The 13,877-nt window shown below is 43.1% G+C and overlaps 2 protein-coding genes across 5 annotated transcripts; one reads left to right on the top strand and one right to left on the bottom strand.

Moving 5' to 3' along the window:
* Window positions 1-652: 652 nt before the first annotated feature.
* On the top strand, window positions 653-9,965 carry LOC118389282 (centriolar and ciliogenesis-associated protein HYSL1-like). The gene is made up of 12 exons (XM_035779178.1): window positions 653-897; window positions 1,356-1,458; window positions 1,603-1,719; window positions 1,969-2,036; window positions 2,162-2,403; window positions 2,562-2,617; window positions 7,731-7,888; window positions 8,290-8,335; window positions 8,437-8,500; window positions 8,578-8,659; window positions 8,805-8,831; window positions 9,736-9,965. The coding sequence occupies exons 2-12, from the start codon at window positions 1,359-1,361 to the stop codon at window positions 9,865-9,867; spliced, it is 1,092 nt and encodes a 363-aa protein (XP_035635071.1). The 5' UTR covers window positions 653-897; window positions 1,356-1,358; the 3' UTR covers window positions 9,868-9,965.
* Window positions 9,966-10,117: 152 nt separating this feature from the next.
* LOC118389283 (39S ribosomal protein L4, mitochondrial-like) lies at window positions 10,118-13,662 on the bottom strand. 4 transcript variants are annotated; one of them, XR_008144728.1, is made up of 7 exons: window positions 13,444-13,662; window positions 13,230-13,332; window positions 12,820-12,989; window positions 11,044-11,144; window positions 10,792-10,894; window positions 10,644-10,717; window positions 10,118-10,468 (listed from the first exon to the last, which is right to left on the bottom strand). XR_008144728.1 is itself a non-coding variant. In XM_052527741.1 (5 exons), exons 2-5 carry the CDS (start codon window positions 13,274-13,276, stop codon window positions 10,875-10,877), a joined length of 333 nt encoding a protein of 110 aa, XP_052383701.1. In that variant the 5' UTR covers window positions 13,277-13,332; window positions 13,444-13,661; the 3' UTR covers window positions 10,118-10,874. The 4 variants fall into 4 exon arrangements, 3 of the variants coding, with proteins under 3 accessions (XP_052383701.1, XP_052383700.1, XP_052383702.1); XM_052527741.1 differs by having other exon boundaries at window positions 10,118-10,894; window positions 13,235-13,332; window positions 13,444-13,661; XM_052527740.1 differs by having other exon boundaries at window positions 10,118-10,894; window positions 13,230-13,316; window positions 13,444-13,661.
* Between the last annotated feature and the right edge of the window lie 215 nt (window positions 13,663-13,877).

The raw sequence follows: 13,877 nt of genomic DNA, 5'->3' as shown, positions 1-13,877 counted from the left end.
GCTTCTTTTTATGTAACTATCTCAAAGAGAGAAATACAGTATATAATGGCGTATTTCATGTATGTACTAACTCCGCCACGGTTCGTGAGGAAAATTAATGGCGTTTTTGTAGGATTTTGGATAAACGCCTAAAATGAGGTCTGTGATAAACAGGCATAAGAACGTTTTTATACATTTTGTTCGATGAGATAGTCTTCATAAACGACCATGACTTTTTGTGAATTCTGAATAACCTATGCAATAAGGTAAAAAAAATCATAAGGGTCATGCTATTATCTCATAGAACAAAATGTATTTAGGGCTCCTAATCCGCTTGTTTATTCAATGTGTAACTCTGTGTTGTTGTTTCTGTCGCACTGCTTTGCTTTATCTTGGCCATGTCGCAGTTGTAAATGAGAACTTGTTCTCAACTAGTCTACCTGGTTAAATGAAGGTTAAATAAATACAACATTTAAAATAAAAAATCCTGTGTTAACTTCAGAATTTATTTTGGGCGTTTTTTCCAAAACCCTATTCTTTCTCCATTCATTTTTCCATAGGGATGACTAAGGACTGCAAACTGGCGAGCACACAAACATTTCAGACAAAATCTTTGTAATGGCATCATCTTCATAGGCACTGCATTGCCAGGGTATCCCCACGGTCTTCCTTGCACAAGGCGGCGATATTTCTTGGCCAAGTCAAATCCACCGAAAAAAAATCAGAAAGGGCGTCGTTTTTAAAGCACGTTGTTTTTTTTTCCAACAACGGCTGTGTTGTTGTCTTGGTACTGTAAATACAAGCAGTAACTAGCTAGCTGGTTCGGTTCAATACTTTTTTTCTTCAGTTCAATACTTGTGTTGCAAAACAGACGTGGCGAACGTTACGCATTTATACTAAGAAGCTCACACTGTATAGGTAAAACACATTTTATTAATCAATGTTAGCATTGGCAAAATGGCCTGTTGTGTTGAACTGCTGTCTTTGTTATCCTGCTAAGTTAGCTAGCTAGTTATATTACTTAGCTAGTTAACGTTAGCTGGACATTGGCCCATTTAACATGTATTTGAAGCTAACGTTAGCTGCTAGATTGCATACAAAATTAGAAGTATGTGTCCTTTTGGTTGATTTTGGCTAGCTAGATAACGAAGAGATCATGAACGTTTGATTGATTGTAGCTAGAGTTTGGTTGGTGGTTGTCTAGCCTGGTGGTAGCTAACAACTTGTTGCTGATTTTAATCAATCGCTTCCATCATTGTTCTCTGCTATCCATAATTGATCACGTAGTTATCTATCTAGCAGTATCTAGCTATCCATCTAACTGTCCAACAACTTACTTTTGCTTATATAACATTTACGGGACAATTATTTTTCAGGAAATGGAAAACTTGGATTTCTCAGAAGATGAAATTCAACAACAATTGGAGGCACTTGGTTACAACAACATACCAAGACACAGACTACATGAATTGAAAAGAGGTGGGTTGATCAAATTAGTGAATATTTTGATGACCAAATGCTGACTAAATCTGAAATAACTGGGATGTCTTGTCACTTTCACTCTGCAAGTTAGCTGTCAGATTGGTGGAGAAGCAACTGTGTGTGTGTGTGTACATTATATAGATCTAGATGAACTGATCCGACATGAAAAATCTAAGAGCCACTCATCCAGTGAATGGAACTCGACAAGATCTCAAAGCACCATCTTCAAAAGTCCTCCTGCAGTCACCAAGGTTAAAGGTGAGATCACTGTACGTGTTCTCATGTCCACTACATAATCAAATATAACTGGGCCCGGTTTCCCAAATGCTTCTTAAGGCTAAGTTCATCTTAGAACCATGGGTTCCTATATGGTTTTAATGATGAACTTAGCCTTAAGATGCTTTTGGGGAAGTGGGCCCTGGTCAGTAAGTGTTGGTTGCACCGTTTGATGAGCAGTGAGGTTCCTCTCGAGTCTCGATTGAATTTCCTTGTTTTCCCCCCTAACAGTACAGGATAACACTGCAGCCTTCAGAAATGTGTTTGCCCAGGATGGTCCATCACACCATGAAAGACGGGTACATATTCTTGTCCCAAATCATTCAGTCCCCCTTCATCCAGCAGATAAACTAGCTGTATTGTATTTATAAAAAATAATAATAGTACTAGAATGGCATGTTACTTCGTTCTGTGCTCCACCCAGGTGCTAACCTCCACATACAGCAGAGATAACAGTAACTATGGTGCCAGACAGGATTATGACTCCTACACTCAGCACTCTGTTGCCCCCAAGTACCAGCGCCCCTCAACAGCCCCTAATAGGCTGGAAGTGGATCCAGACCTAACTGACCTCCAGCAGTTATCGTTCGCTGTCAGTCAGTCATCCACACCAGACCGAGACACAGGAGCGCATGGGAGACCCTTTATCAAGAGGAAAGTCCTTAGGTGCGGTAAGTTTACATCAGGTGGATTTGTAAAGACTATAATGATCACGTTTGCGGCTTTGTAAAGACTAATGATCACAGGTGTGGCTTTGTAAAGACTAATGATGACGTGTGCTATTGAGGATACTTGAATCAACCTCACTCTGTTTCTTCCTAAAGGAAACATCAAGGCCAAGTTCACATCTGCGATGAATCAACACACAGTGAAGATTCTGGTAATTCAATGTTATGCATGATATTATTTATGCAAAAAGGCTTAGGAATACTATATTTAAAATAAGGCCCGAGGGGGTGTGGTATGTTGGCCATTATAAACTGGGCAGTTGGGGTCCTGGATGCTGATTGGCTGAAACTGCATTCTAGCAATGTAAACTCAGCAAAAAAAGAAACATCTCTTTTTCAGGGCCCTGTCTTTCAAAGATAATTTGTAAGAATCCAAATAACTTCACAGATCTTCATTGTAATGGGTTTAAACACTGTTTCCCATGCTTGTTCAATGAACCATAAACAATTAATGAACATGCACCTGTGGAACGGTCGTTAAGACACTAACAGATTATTTTATTTCATTTCTGTTAGTCGCATGTCTGTGGAACTTGTTCAGCTAATGTCTCAGTTGTTGAATCTTATGTTCATACAAATATTTACACTTGTTAAGTTTGCTGAAAATAAACACAGTTGACAGTGGGAGGACGTTTATTTTTTTGCTGAGTTTATATCAAGCATTAAACTGGGTGGTTCAAGCCCTGAGTGCTGATTTGCTGACAGCCGTGTTCTATCAGACCGTATACAATTATTTTTACTGCTCTAATTATGTTGGTAACCATTTTATAGTAGCAGTAAGGCACCTCGGGGATTTGTGAAATATGGCCAATATACCATGCTTACAGGCTATGTCCAGGCATGTTGCTTTGTGCCTAAGAACAGCACATTCCACACCACCTCGGGCCTTATTGCTTAAATATACCTTGATCTTTTAATTTAAATGGAATATTGGAACCTTTGTTTACCTTGCACTTATTATTTTGGATTCAACATATAAAACATTTGTTTTATTCATCAAGCCATTGGATTCTTGACTTTATGGATTTGCTACTCAAATCTTTCAACTGGTTTTCCCATGGCTATTTGAAAGCCACTACATTTAAGTAAATAAGTTCCACATGTTGTGGATTAATCAAGACACCTGGAGCAAAGCAGCTCTGCTGACAAAAGAGACCGTGAGTATAATACCTGTTTAACGTGCAAGCTAAGCCTATCTTTTGTGATGGTTGGTTTGGAAATGTTTGACGCGTCTGTTTTGGAAACAAATGTCGCAAGCTATTCAACTGTGAATAGGTTTGTTAGGCGCTATTGGAAATGCACTGTTGATATTGACAAACAAAGCTTAGTGCTAGACTATCCATGGACTTTTTGGACAAGCTGCTGAGAAGGAATACATCACACAGCATTGTGGAGTTGCAGTTCCTCTGGCGACCAGCCTTCAACAGGTGGCAGTATAGAGCAACATTGAGACCACAGGGAATAATCCTCTTAGCACTACTCCTTAGCCATCTGCCTCTGCAGATCACCACACACTCCCCACAGCAGCAGCATAAGGAGACATCTTACCTGTCGCTACCATGTATAAAATGTACGACAGTCAGTGGGATGAAGAGAGTGAGGACGGGAATAGCTCCCTAAACTCTGCTTTCTGGTCCGACGGGGAGGAGGAGGAGAAGGTTGAGCAATACAAGCAGGAAGATACAGAGCCCAGCAGAACCACTGAACACACACAAGAGGAGCCACCTGTCGCAGAGCCACCTGTCACGGAGCGTCCAAAGGGAACCGAACAGGAGGAGTGTAGAGGAGAAAGGGCTAAGCAGGGTGAAAAGATTGACGAGGAGGGTTACAGCACTCGTGATGGGAGCCCGGCACTAAGCTTACTGACATCTGGTTATGGCACCTACAGGCCAGACTCTTCAGCTAAGGACGATCCGGAGGGAGAAGACTATAGAGACGACAGTACCATAGCTGAGTTTGACAGAGAAAGCCAGGGCCTTTCTGAGATGCAATATGGCGATGAGGATGACCAGTCGCTCGCCAATTTTGATGTTGGCGGTAAGGAGGATACTACTGATCTACAGATCTGTGAGGACACCGGTTTGAGGACGAAGTTGGAAGAAAGTCAAAGCCTCTCTAATATGGCATATTGTGAAGATCATCCTCCTGTTGAATTGGAGAGCAAAGACCGGACTGATGTGAACTACTGTGAAGATGACTATACATTGGCTCAGACTAAAAATGACAAGGCAGTATTAGATGGGACATATCCTGAAGACAGTTCTCTCACTGAGTCCAAAGACAATGAGAGGCCCACTGGAGAAGGATATAGGAAAGAAGAGAAAGGAGCAGAGGATGAGCAGGAGTGGGAGGATTTGCAGTCGCTGGCGGGCAATAAAGATATTACGTTAATTGATTCCAAGTCTACTAAGACTTATGAAGAGTGGGAGGATAACAGAAGACACAAAAGGGGTAAACTGTATACCTGGTCTATTCTCTCTATAGAATGAAAATACAATTTCTATAGGTAACATCTCCTTAGTCCAAGTGTGTGCATAATAGACTGACACCCTGTACAAGAGAACAAAGCGAAAGACCTTGCCTGAATTTTTTTGTTGAAAGTCATGTCATCCATTGCAGTGGTTCCCAACCTTTTTCGATTACTGTACCACCAACTGAATTTTGCTCTGCCCGGAGTACCCCTGAAGTACCCCTTGTTTTTTATTTTTTATTTCACCTTTATTTAACCAGGTAGGCAAGTTGAGAAGTTCTCATTTACAACTGCGACCTGGCCAAGATAAAACAAAGCAGTGCGACAATAAACAACAGAGTTACACATGGGATAAACAAACGTACAGTCAATAACACAATAGAAAAATCTATATACAGTGTGTGCAAATGGAGTAAGGAGGTAAGGCAATAAATAGGCCATAGTAGCGAAGTAATTACAAATTAGCAAATTAACTCTAGTGCTAGATGTGCAAGTAGAAATACTGGTGTGCAAAAAAAGTAAATAAAAACAATATGGATGAGGTAGGTAGTTGGCTGGCTATTTACAGATGGGCTGTGTACAGCTGCAGCGATCGTTAAGCTGCTCCGATAGCTGATGCTTTAAGTTAGTGAGGGAGATATAAGTTTCCAAGTTCAGTGATTTTTGCAATTCGTTCCAGTCATTGGCAGCAGAGAACTGGAAGGAAAGGTGGCCAAAGTAGGTGTTGGATTTGGGGATGACCAGTGAGATATACCTGCTGGAGTGCGTGCTACGGGTGGGAGTTATGGTGAGATAAGGCGGGGCTTTACCTAGCAAAGACTTATAGATGACCTGGAGCCAGTGGGTTTGGCGACGAATATGTAGCAAGGGCCAGTCGACGAGAGCATACAGGTCACAGTGGTGGGTGGTATATGGGGCTTTGGTGACAAAACGGATGGCACTGTGATAGACTGCATACAGTTTGCTGAGTAGAGTGTTGGAGGCTATTTTGTCAAATGACATCGCCTAAGTCGAGGATCGGTAGGACAGTCAGTTTTACGAGGGTATGTTTGGCAGCGTGAGTGAAGGAGGCTTTGTTGTGAAATAGGAGGCCACGGAAGGAGTGTTGTATGGCATTGAAGCTCGTTTGGAGGTTTGTTAACAGTGTCCAAAGAAGGGCCAGATGTATACAGAATGGTGTTGTCTGCGTAGAGGTGGATCAAGGAATCACCCGCAGCAAGAGCGACATCATTGATATATATATATATATATATACACACACACACACACAGAGAAAAGAGTCGGCCCGAGAATTGAACCCTGTGGCACCCCCCATAGAGACTGCCAGAGGTCATGACAACAGGTCCTCTGATTTGACACACTGAACTCTATCTGAGAAGTAGTTGGTGATCCAGGTGAGGCAGTCATTTGAGAATCCAAGGCTGTTACGTCTGCCGATAAGAATACGGTGATTGAGAGTCGAAAGCCTTAGCCAGGTCGATGAAGAAGGCTGCACAGTACTGTCTTTTATCGATGGCGGTTATGATATAATTTAGTACCTTGAGCGTGGCTGAGGTGCACCTGTGACCAGCTCGGAAACCAGATTGCACAGCGGAGAAGGTATGGTGGGATTCGAAATGGTCAGTGATCTGTTTAACTTGGTTTTCGAAAAGACTTTAGAAAGGCAGGGCAGGATGGATATAGGTTTGTAACCGTTTGGGTCTAGAGTGTCACCCCCTTTGAAGAGGGGGATGACTGCGGCTGCTTTCCAATCTTTAGGAATCTCAGACAGTATGAGAGGTTGAACAGACTAGTAATAGGGATTGCAACAATGGCGGTGGATAATTTTAGTAAGAGGGTCCAGATTGTCTAGCCCAGCTGATTTGTACGGGTCCAGGTTTTGCAGCTCTTTCAGAACATCTGCTATCTGGATTTAGGTGAACGAGAAGCTGGGGAGGCTTGGGCAAGTAGCTGCGGGGTGTGCGAAGCTGTTGGCTGGGATTGGGGGAGCAAGGAGGAATGCATGGCCAGCCATAGAGATGCTTCTTGAAATTCTCGATTATTGTGGATTTATCGGTGGTGACAGTGTTTCCTAGCCTCAGTGAAGTGGGCAGCTGGGAGGAGGTGCTCTTATTCTCCATAGACTTTACAATGTCCCAGAACTTTTTGGAGTTAGAGCTACAGGATGCAAATTTCTGTTTGAAAAAGCTAGCCTTTGCTTTCCTAACTGAGTGTATTGGTTCCTGACTTCCCTAAAAAATTGTATATCGCGGGGAATATACGATGCTAGTACAGTACGCCACAGGATGTTTTTGTGCTGGTCGAGGGCAATCGGGTCTGGAGTGAACCAAGGGCTATATCTGTTCTTAGTTAAAAAAATTGAAAGGGGCATGCTTATTTAAGATGGCGAGGAAAGCACTTTTAAAGAACAACCAGGCATCCTCTACTGACGGGACGAGGTCAATATTCTTCCAGGATACCCGGGCCAGGTCGATTTTTAGAAAGGCCTGCTCCTGCTTGTGCATTTTAGCAGTAGGCCTATGGTCTCATGAGTCTTATCAAGTACCAAGTACCCCCTGTGTATATGCCAAGTACCCCTAGGGGGTCCTAATACCCCTGGTTGGGAACCACTGATACAGTGCATAGTACTAATCTCTCTCGCAGCACTTGTATAACTAAAATGTGAGATGTACTGGGCTGTCCAGCTCAGTGATCATGCAACACCTGCCTAGCCCTTACTAGCATTGCTTATGGCCTTACACAGTGGTAACTAAGGCTAACGTGTTAATTGTGTCCCCATTATGTCTTCCTTTCAGGTGCAGTGAGTGGGCAGGGGGAGCGTCTGGGAGGGATTCCTGTGTCCATGTCCACCCATCAGGAGTTGGAGCTGGAGAGTGATGAAGCAGGCAGTCTGAGTGACAGGTCGGCGTCGGACCGTCTCCCAAGTGCCTTCAAAGCCTACATCAGAGGCATGGTGGGTACTCTTGCCTTTTGAGAGCCAACATCGGTTTTGTTTATTAATCTCAGAGAATTAAACATGGGTACATTTACATTTGTCATTTAGCAGACGCTCTTATCCAGAGCGACTTAAGTTATACATTCATCTTAAAATAGCTAGGTGGGACAACCACACAGTCATAGTAACATTTTTCTCAAAGTAGCTATCAGCAAAGTCAGCTAGTAAGAGGGGAAGTGTTAGTTCACGAAAAGGGGGGTGGTGCTGTGGGATTATTTAGGATACTCTTTGAAGAGGTAGAGTTTGATGTTTTCGGAAGAAATCATTTATCCTCACGTCCAGGATCTTTTTTTGACAATCGTTCCCAACGTATACATGCATGTTTGTTGAAAACAAATGTCGTTTTAAATCTCTTACAGGCCAGATCTCGGAGTGAGATTGACATCAGACCCCAGCCCAAGTCGTGTAAGTACCCACACTGCTGTTACATGCCATCGTGCTCACTGCAATCTGTCCTGTTACAATGTGCCCCAGTTAAATGTAGTCACTCATGTCTGCTCTTGCAGTTATCCGCCCAGTAAAGGATCATCCTCACACCAAAAATCTGAAGAAGACAGACCCAGTGGCAAAGTAAGAGGTTAATTACCAAAATGTCTTTTGAAAGATTACTGCTGTGGATCTGTGCTACATTTCCCCATCTTCCAAAGGTATTTCCAGTACAAGCAGGACTGGGAAATGTTCAAGGCGCCAGGAGAGAAGCATAGAAAAGCATTGCACTGGGAAATCAGGGTATTAAACACCTTCTCCATAACAAACTCAGTTGGCTTACATACTTTATTTCAAGATCACTTTTTTGCATGTAGTGGACAAATCATGATTAATTGTAATGATGCATGACCATAATGTCTGAATGAATCACTCTTTGTATTTTCAGGAACAGCTCACGTACCAACCTCTACCAGTGAGTATGTTTAATTTATAACAGAATTGTATAATCTTGTAACCATCCTGTCATTCATTATTTCAGGTCAGAAATTTCCTAAAAGGGATTTCCCCCCAAAAAAGAATGTAATTTGTCCATGCCATGTTTGACACAGTCCTGCATAAAGTATGCATGTCAATGTTCCAAGATCAATTGCTTTCAGTATCCTGATGCCCAAAGTGTGTGTTAAGACACATTTCTGTGCACTGTAAGGCAAATTGACAAAGTATGTGTTTGATTCCCTTCTCTCCCCTAATTTAGGCAGATCTGAGTTTCTTATTCAATGTTGTTCTGAGGGCATAACCACATTAGGTTTTAGTCAAGTAATCCAAGTTGATAGAGAATGTATAATACGGGACTCACATTCAAACCAGGGACTTGCTGCATGGCAACCCATGTTACGCTCTGCCACTTGCACCAGGCATGCCTTTTTACTATTAATGGCTGTAAGCCCAACCCACTGATCTTTAAAAACAAGAGTTAGAAATCAAAATCGGCATCAGGTGTTGAACCTGGGACCTGTTGTTTTATACCCGCTAGCCAACCTGCCTCCCTAACCTGGCTCCTCTTATTTGACTCAAACCTGTCACTGGGTCGCAAGCCACGCCCACTAATCATTAACCAATCGCATTCCTAAATGGCTGGACAGGTGAACACAAGGACTCCTTTCCAGTCATTACAAATTAGTGATTACTTCAAGGAAGGGTCCACTTTTAAAGAATTTGAAAAGGAATAAGTAAAACCACTGATGCTGCATTGATCCCTGGAAACCACAGACATGGGTCAAACATGGCCTAACAGAAAATATATATGTTTTTCTGGGGGGGGTAAATACCTAGCGATGACTGAAAACATTGACATCTTGTAATGTCCCTCCCTCCAGCCGAAGCCTCGAAGAGTATTTGTGCCCAACACATACGTGGTGCCTACAGAGAAGAAACGCTCCGCCCTGAGATGGGAAATACGACATGACTTGGCCAATGGACTCCTACCGCCTATCAACTATCGACTCTAGGCCTTATGTTCTTTACGCCCAAAATAGGCTCTTTTAATCACCAGTTTGCATATCTTATCATTGACATTTATTTATTATATTAAAAGGCATGACAAACATTTGGATCATTGAATATGTTACATGACGTTATTCCTTCACCCAGTGCCTTCAAGGCAGGTCAGTTTGAACGGGTACAGCGGTGTGAAGCGTTCGTCGTGCCAAAGCAGCTTGTTTTCCAGGGTGAGGGCCAGGACCTCGTTTTAGCATGCTATGAACGTTCAGGCCTGTGGAAGACAAGGTATCAGGAAAGATTTTAACTTTACATGAATTTGCCCTCACCTGTATAGTAACAGTAAATGTGTTACATAGTACCATGTAATCTAACTCTGTTGCTCCTAGGTAAATTATACACTGTACGAAACATTAAGAACACCTTCCTAATATTGAGTTGCCCACCCTCTTTTGCCCTCAGAACAGCCTCAATTTGTTGGGGCATGGACTCAACAAGGTGTCAAGCGTTCCACAGGGATGCTGGCCATTGTTGACTCCAATGCGTCACACAGTTAGTCAAGCTGGCTGGATGTCCTTTGGGTGGTGGATCATTGATGATACACACGGGAAACTGTTGAGCATGAAAAACCCAGCAGCGTTTGACATAAACAGGTGCGCCTTGCACCTACTACCATATCCCATTCAAAGGCACCCACATCTTGCCCATTCACCCTCTGAATGGCACACATACACAATCCATGTCTCAAGACAAGTCCTAGTAATTTTCTAAATTAGTGTCAACTTACCTATGGCTGGAATGACATTCACAGTCTTCAAGCGCTCAGTGCCCTGAAGGATGTTCTCAGGAAGCTCTTCGCCCCTGTAAAATATCAAAGACTCAATCGTCAGCTAGGATGTCCACTGAGGTTTTTTTTGTTCACTGCTGATACTTACACATCAACTATCAAAACAGACTCCCCCCCCAATGTCAGTATCTGATGAGGTACTGTGGGTCAGGTGTGGGGATGTTCAGAGTGTCAACCACATGGAGATAATCCTGGAAAACAACACCCAACATCAATACAGTAGGGAGGTAGATGGCATAATTAAAAAGCATTCATTTGAGAGGATTGATTACATGATAGAGGAAGTTTAAGATGCGAATGTACTTGTGAAAAGTGTTTTCACAAATAAAATGGTACATACCTGTTTGGAGCTGGGGGTAATTTTTAGCCCTTGAACACGTACTTTCATGGGAAACAAGTAGTAAAAACTGGTTGGTCCTCTGGGTCCATGAGAAACACCACCTGCAAAACAGAAATTATGTAATTTATTCTAATGGTTTTAAATCACTCCAATGACTTTGGCTCTTAGTCGGGACTGTTCCTTCTTTTGGACTGACTGATATTTAGATGAGATTTATCTACACTGCTCAAAAAAATAAAGGGAACACTAAAATAACACATCCTAGATCTGAATGAATGAAATATTCTTATTAAATACTTTTTTCTTTACATAGTTGAATGTGCTGACAACAAAAATCACACAAATGATCAATGGAAATCAAATTTATCAACCCATGGAGGTCTGGATTTGGAGTCACACTCAAAATTAAAGTGGAAAACCACACTACAGGCTGATCCAACTTTGATGTAATGTCCTTAAAACAAGTAAAAATTAGGCTCAGTAGTGTGTGTGGCCTACACGTGCCTGTATGACCTCCCTACAACGCCTGGGCATGCTCCTGATGAGGTGGCGGATGGTCTCCTGAGGGATCTCCTCCCAGACCTGGACTGTGGTGTTGGTGGATGGAGCGAGACATGATGTCTCAGATGTGCTCAATTGGATTCAGGTCTGGGGAACGGGCGGGCCAGTCCATAGCATCAATGCCTTTCTCTTGCAGGAACTGCTGACACACTCCAGCCACATGAGGTCTAGCATTGTCTTGCATTAGGAGGAACCCAGGGCCAACCACACCAGCATATGGTCTCACAAAGGGTCTGAGGATCTCATCTCGGTACCTAATGGCAGTCAGGCTACCTCTGGCGAGCACATGGAGGGCTGTGCGGCCCCCAAAGAAATGCCACCCCACACCATGACTGACCCACCGCTAAACCGGTCATGCTGGAGGATGTTGCAGGCAGCAGAACGTTCTCCACGGCATCTCCAGACTGTCACGTCTGTCACGTGCTCAGTGTGAACCTGCTTTTATCTGTGAAGAGCACAGGGCGCCAGTGGCGAATTTGCCAATCTTGGTGTTCTCTGGCAAATGCCAAACGTCCTGCACGGTGTTGGGCTGTAAGCACAACCCCCACCTGTGAACGTTGGGCCCTCATACCACCCTCATGGAGTCTGTTTCTGACCGTTTGAGCAGACATGCACATTTGTGGCCTGCTGGAGGTCATTTTGCAGGGCTCTGGCAGTAGCGGTCCTGCTGCTGGGTTGTTGCCCTCCTACGGCCTCCTCCACGTCTCCTGATGTACTGGCCTGTCTCCTGGTAGCGCCTCCATGCTTCTTGCCACATCTCGCATTGATGTGCCATCCTGGATGAGCTGCACTACCCGAGCCACTTGTGTGGGTTGTAGACTCCCCTCTCATGCTACCACTAGATTGAAAGCACCGCAAGCATTCAAAAGTGACCAAAACATCAGCCAGGAAGCATAGGAACTGAGAAGTGGTCTGTGGTCCCCACCTGCAGAACCACTCCTTTATTGGGGGTGTCTTGCTAAATGCCTATAATTTCCACCTGTTGTCTATTCCATTTGCACAACAGCATGTGAAATTTATTGTCAATCAGTGTTGCTTCCTAAGTGGACAGTTTGATTTCACAGAAGTGTGATTGACTTGGAGTTACATTGTGTTGTTTAAGTGCGTCACTATTCTCACCAAACAATAACAGCGCTGAATATGTAAGTCTCTGGATAAGATCCTCTGCTAAATGACTTAAATGTAAATACAATGACTCGACGCTGACAGTTTTACCTGGTAGGGACTGCAAAGACATCGGGGTGAAGGTCAACCAAACCTAACCGTTTACTGTCCTGCCTCTCCAACGTCTCCACCCATGTCTGTACTGGGCTCAGGTGTACAGGGACGACAGCGTCACACCTCCCCAACACAGGAAGACGGGAGTCTGATGGAGGAGGGGGCCTCTGGAAAGAGACCACAAGTCATCAATAGCTTTCTTACATCTGACCTAGTTGGAAATTAATTTTCTGAAAATGACAGACCAACGTTGCATTCAAGAATAGGGGAATAATCTGTTTGTGTCTGGAGTCTGGACAGGGTCTTACAGTCCACATGCATCTGTATAGAACTTGCTTCTTCAAATTCACACAATCAGTTCAATGATCCATAGTGCATGATAGAAGGCAGTGAATGAAAAAACAGACCTTACTTGATCTTGCATGGTCCACGAGATTGGAAGGGATGCGTACATTTGAGGGTAGAGCGTTCTCTCCAGAGAAAGATGAAGCCAACTAAGAAGAGGACCATCTGACAATGAAATTTGATATGTGCCATCAGTAATTTCAGCCACTACATCTTTATTTATCCTCAATAAAGTGACAGCTAGCTAAGTTAGCATTAGCCTAGCTTAACGCTCACCCTTTTAGAAATGCCTCGACCACACACGCTAACTGATATACGAAACATTTCTGTAAACCTAATTAAGCCAACCAAATACGTGCAATTTCTTCAAAACAGTCTTTAAATAGATCATATTTTGAAACAAACATGCATTCCTAGATATTTCTGTTTCCAAATAAGAAAGGTGGTGCTGGTGTGTTGTCGCATACTGATGCCGTTTATATTGCGTAAAGGCACGCGTCATAAGACTGCCACCTAGTGGTGCGAAGGTGAACATCTCTAATAGATGAAGCAATAGTATAATTGTTTTTTCTAACAAATATTTATACAAAAATAGCAGTTGAGTTAAATTCAGTTGAGTTAAATGAATTTGCCAAACGTTATTTCAATGTTTAAAAGTAAGGGAAATAAGCATTGCTTGCTGTTTGGTGTTTTAGGCTGGGTTTCTGTAC

This window comes from Oncorhynchus keta, chromosome 10 (genome assembly GCF_023373465.1).
Source record: "Oncorhynchus keta strain PuntledgeMale-10-30-2019 chromosome 10, Oket_V2, whole genome shotgun sequence".
Classification (NCBI taxonomy): Eukaryota; Metazoa; Chordata; class Actinopteri; order Salmoniformes; family Salmonidae; genus Oncorhynchus; species Oncorhynchus keta.
This window is presented reverse-complemented; position numbering and strand designations above follow the sequence as displayed.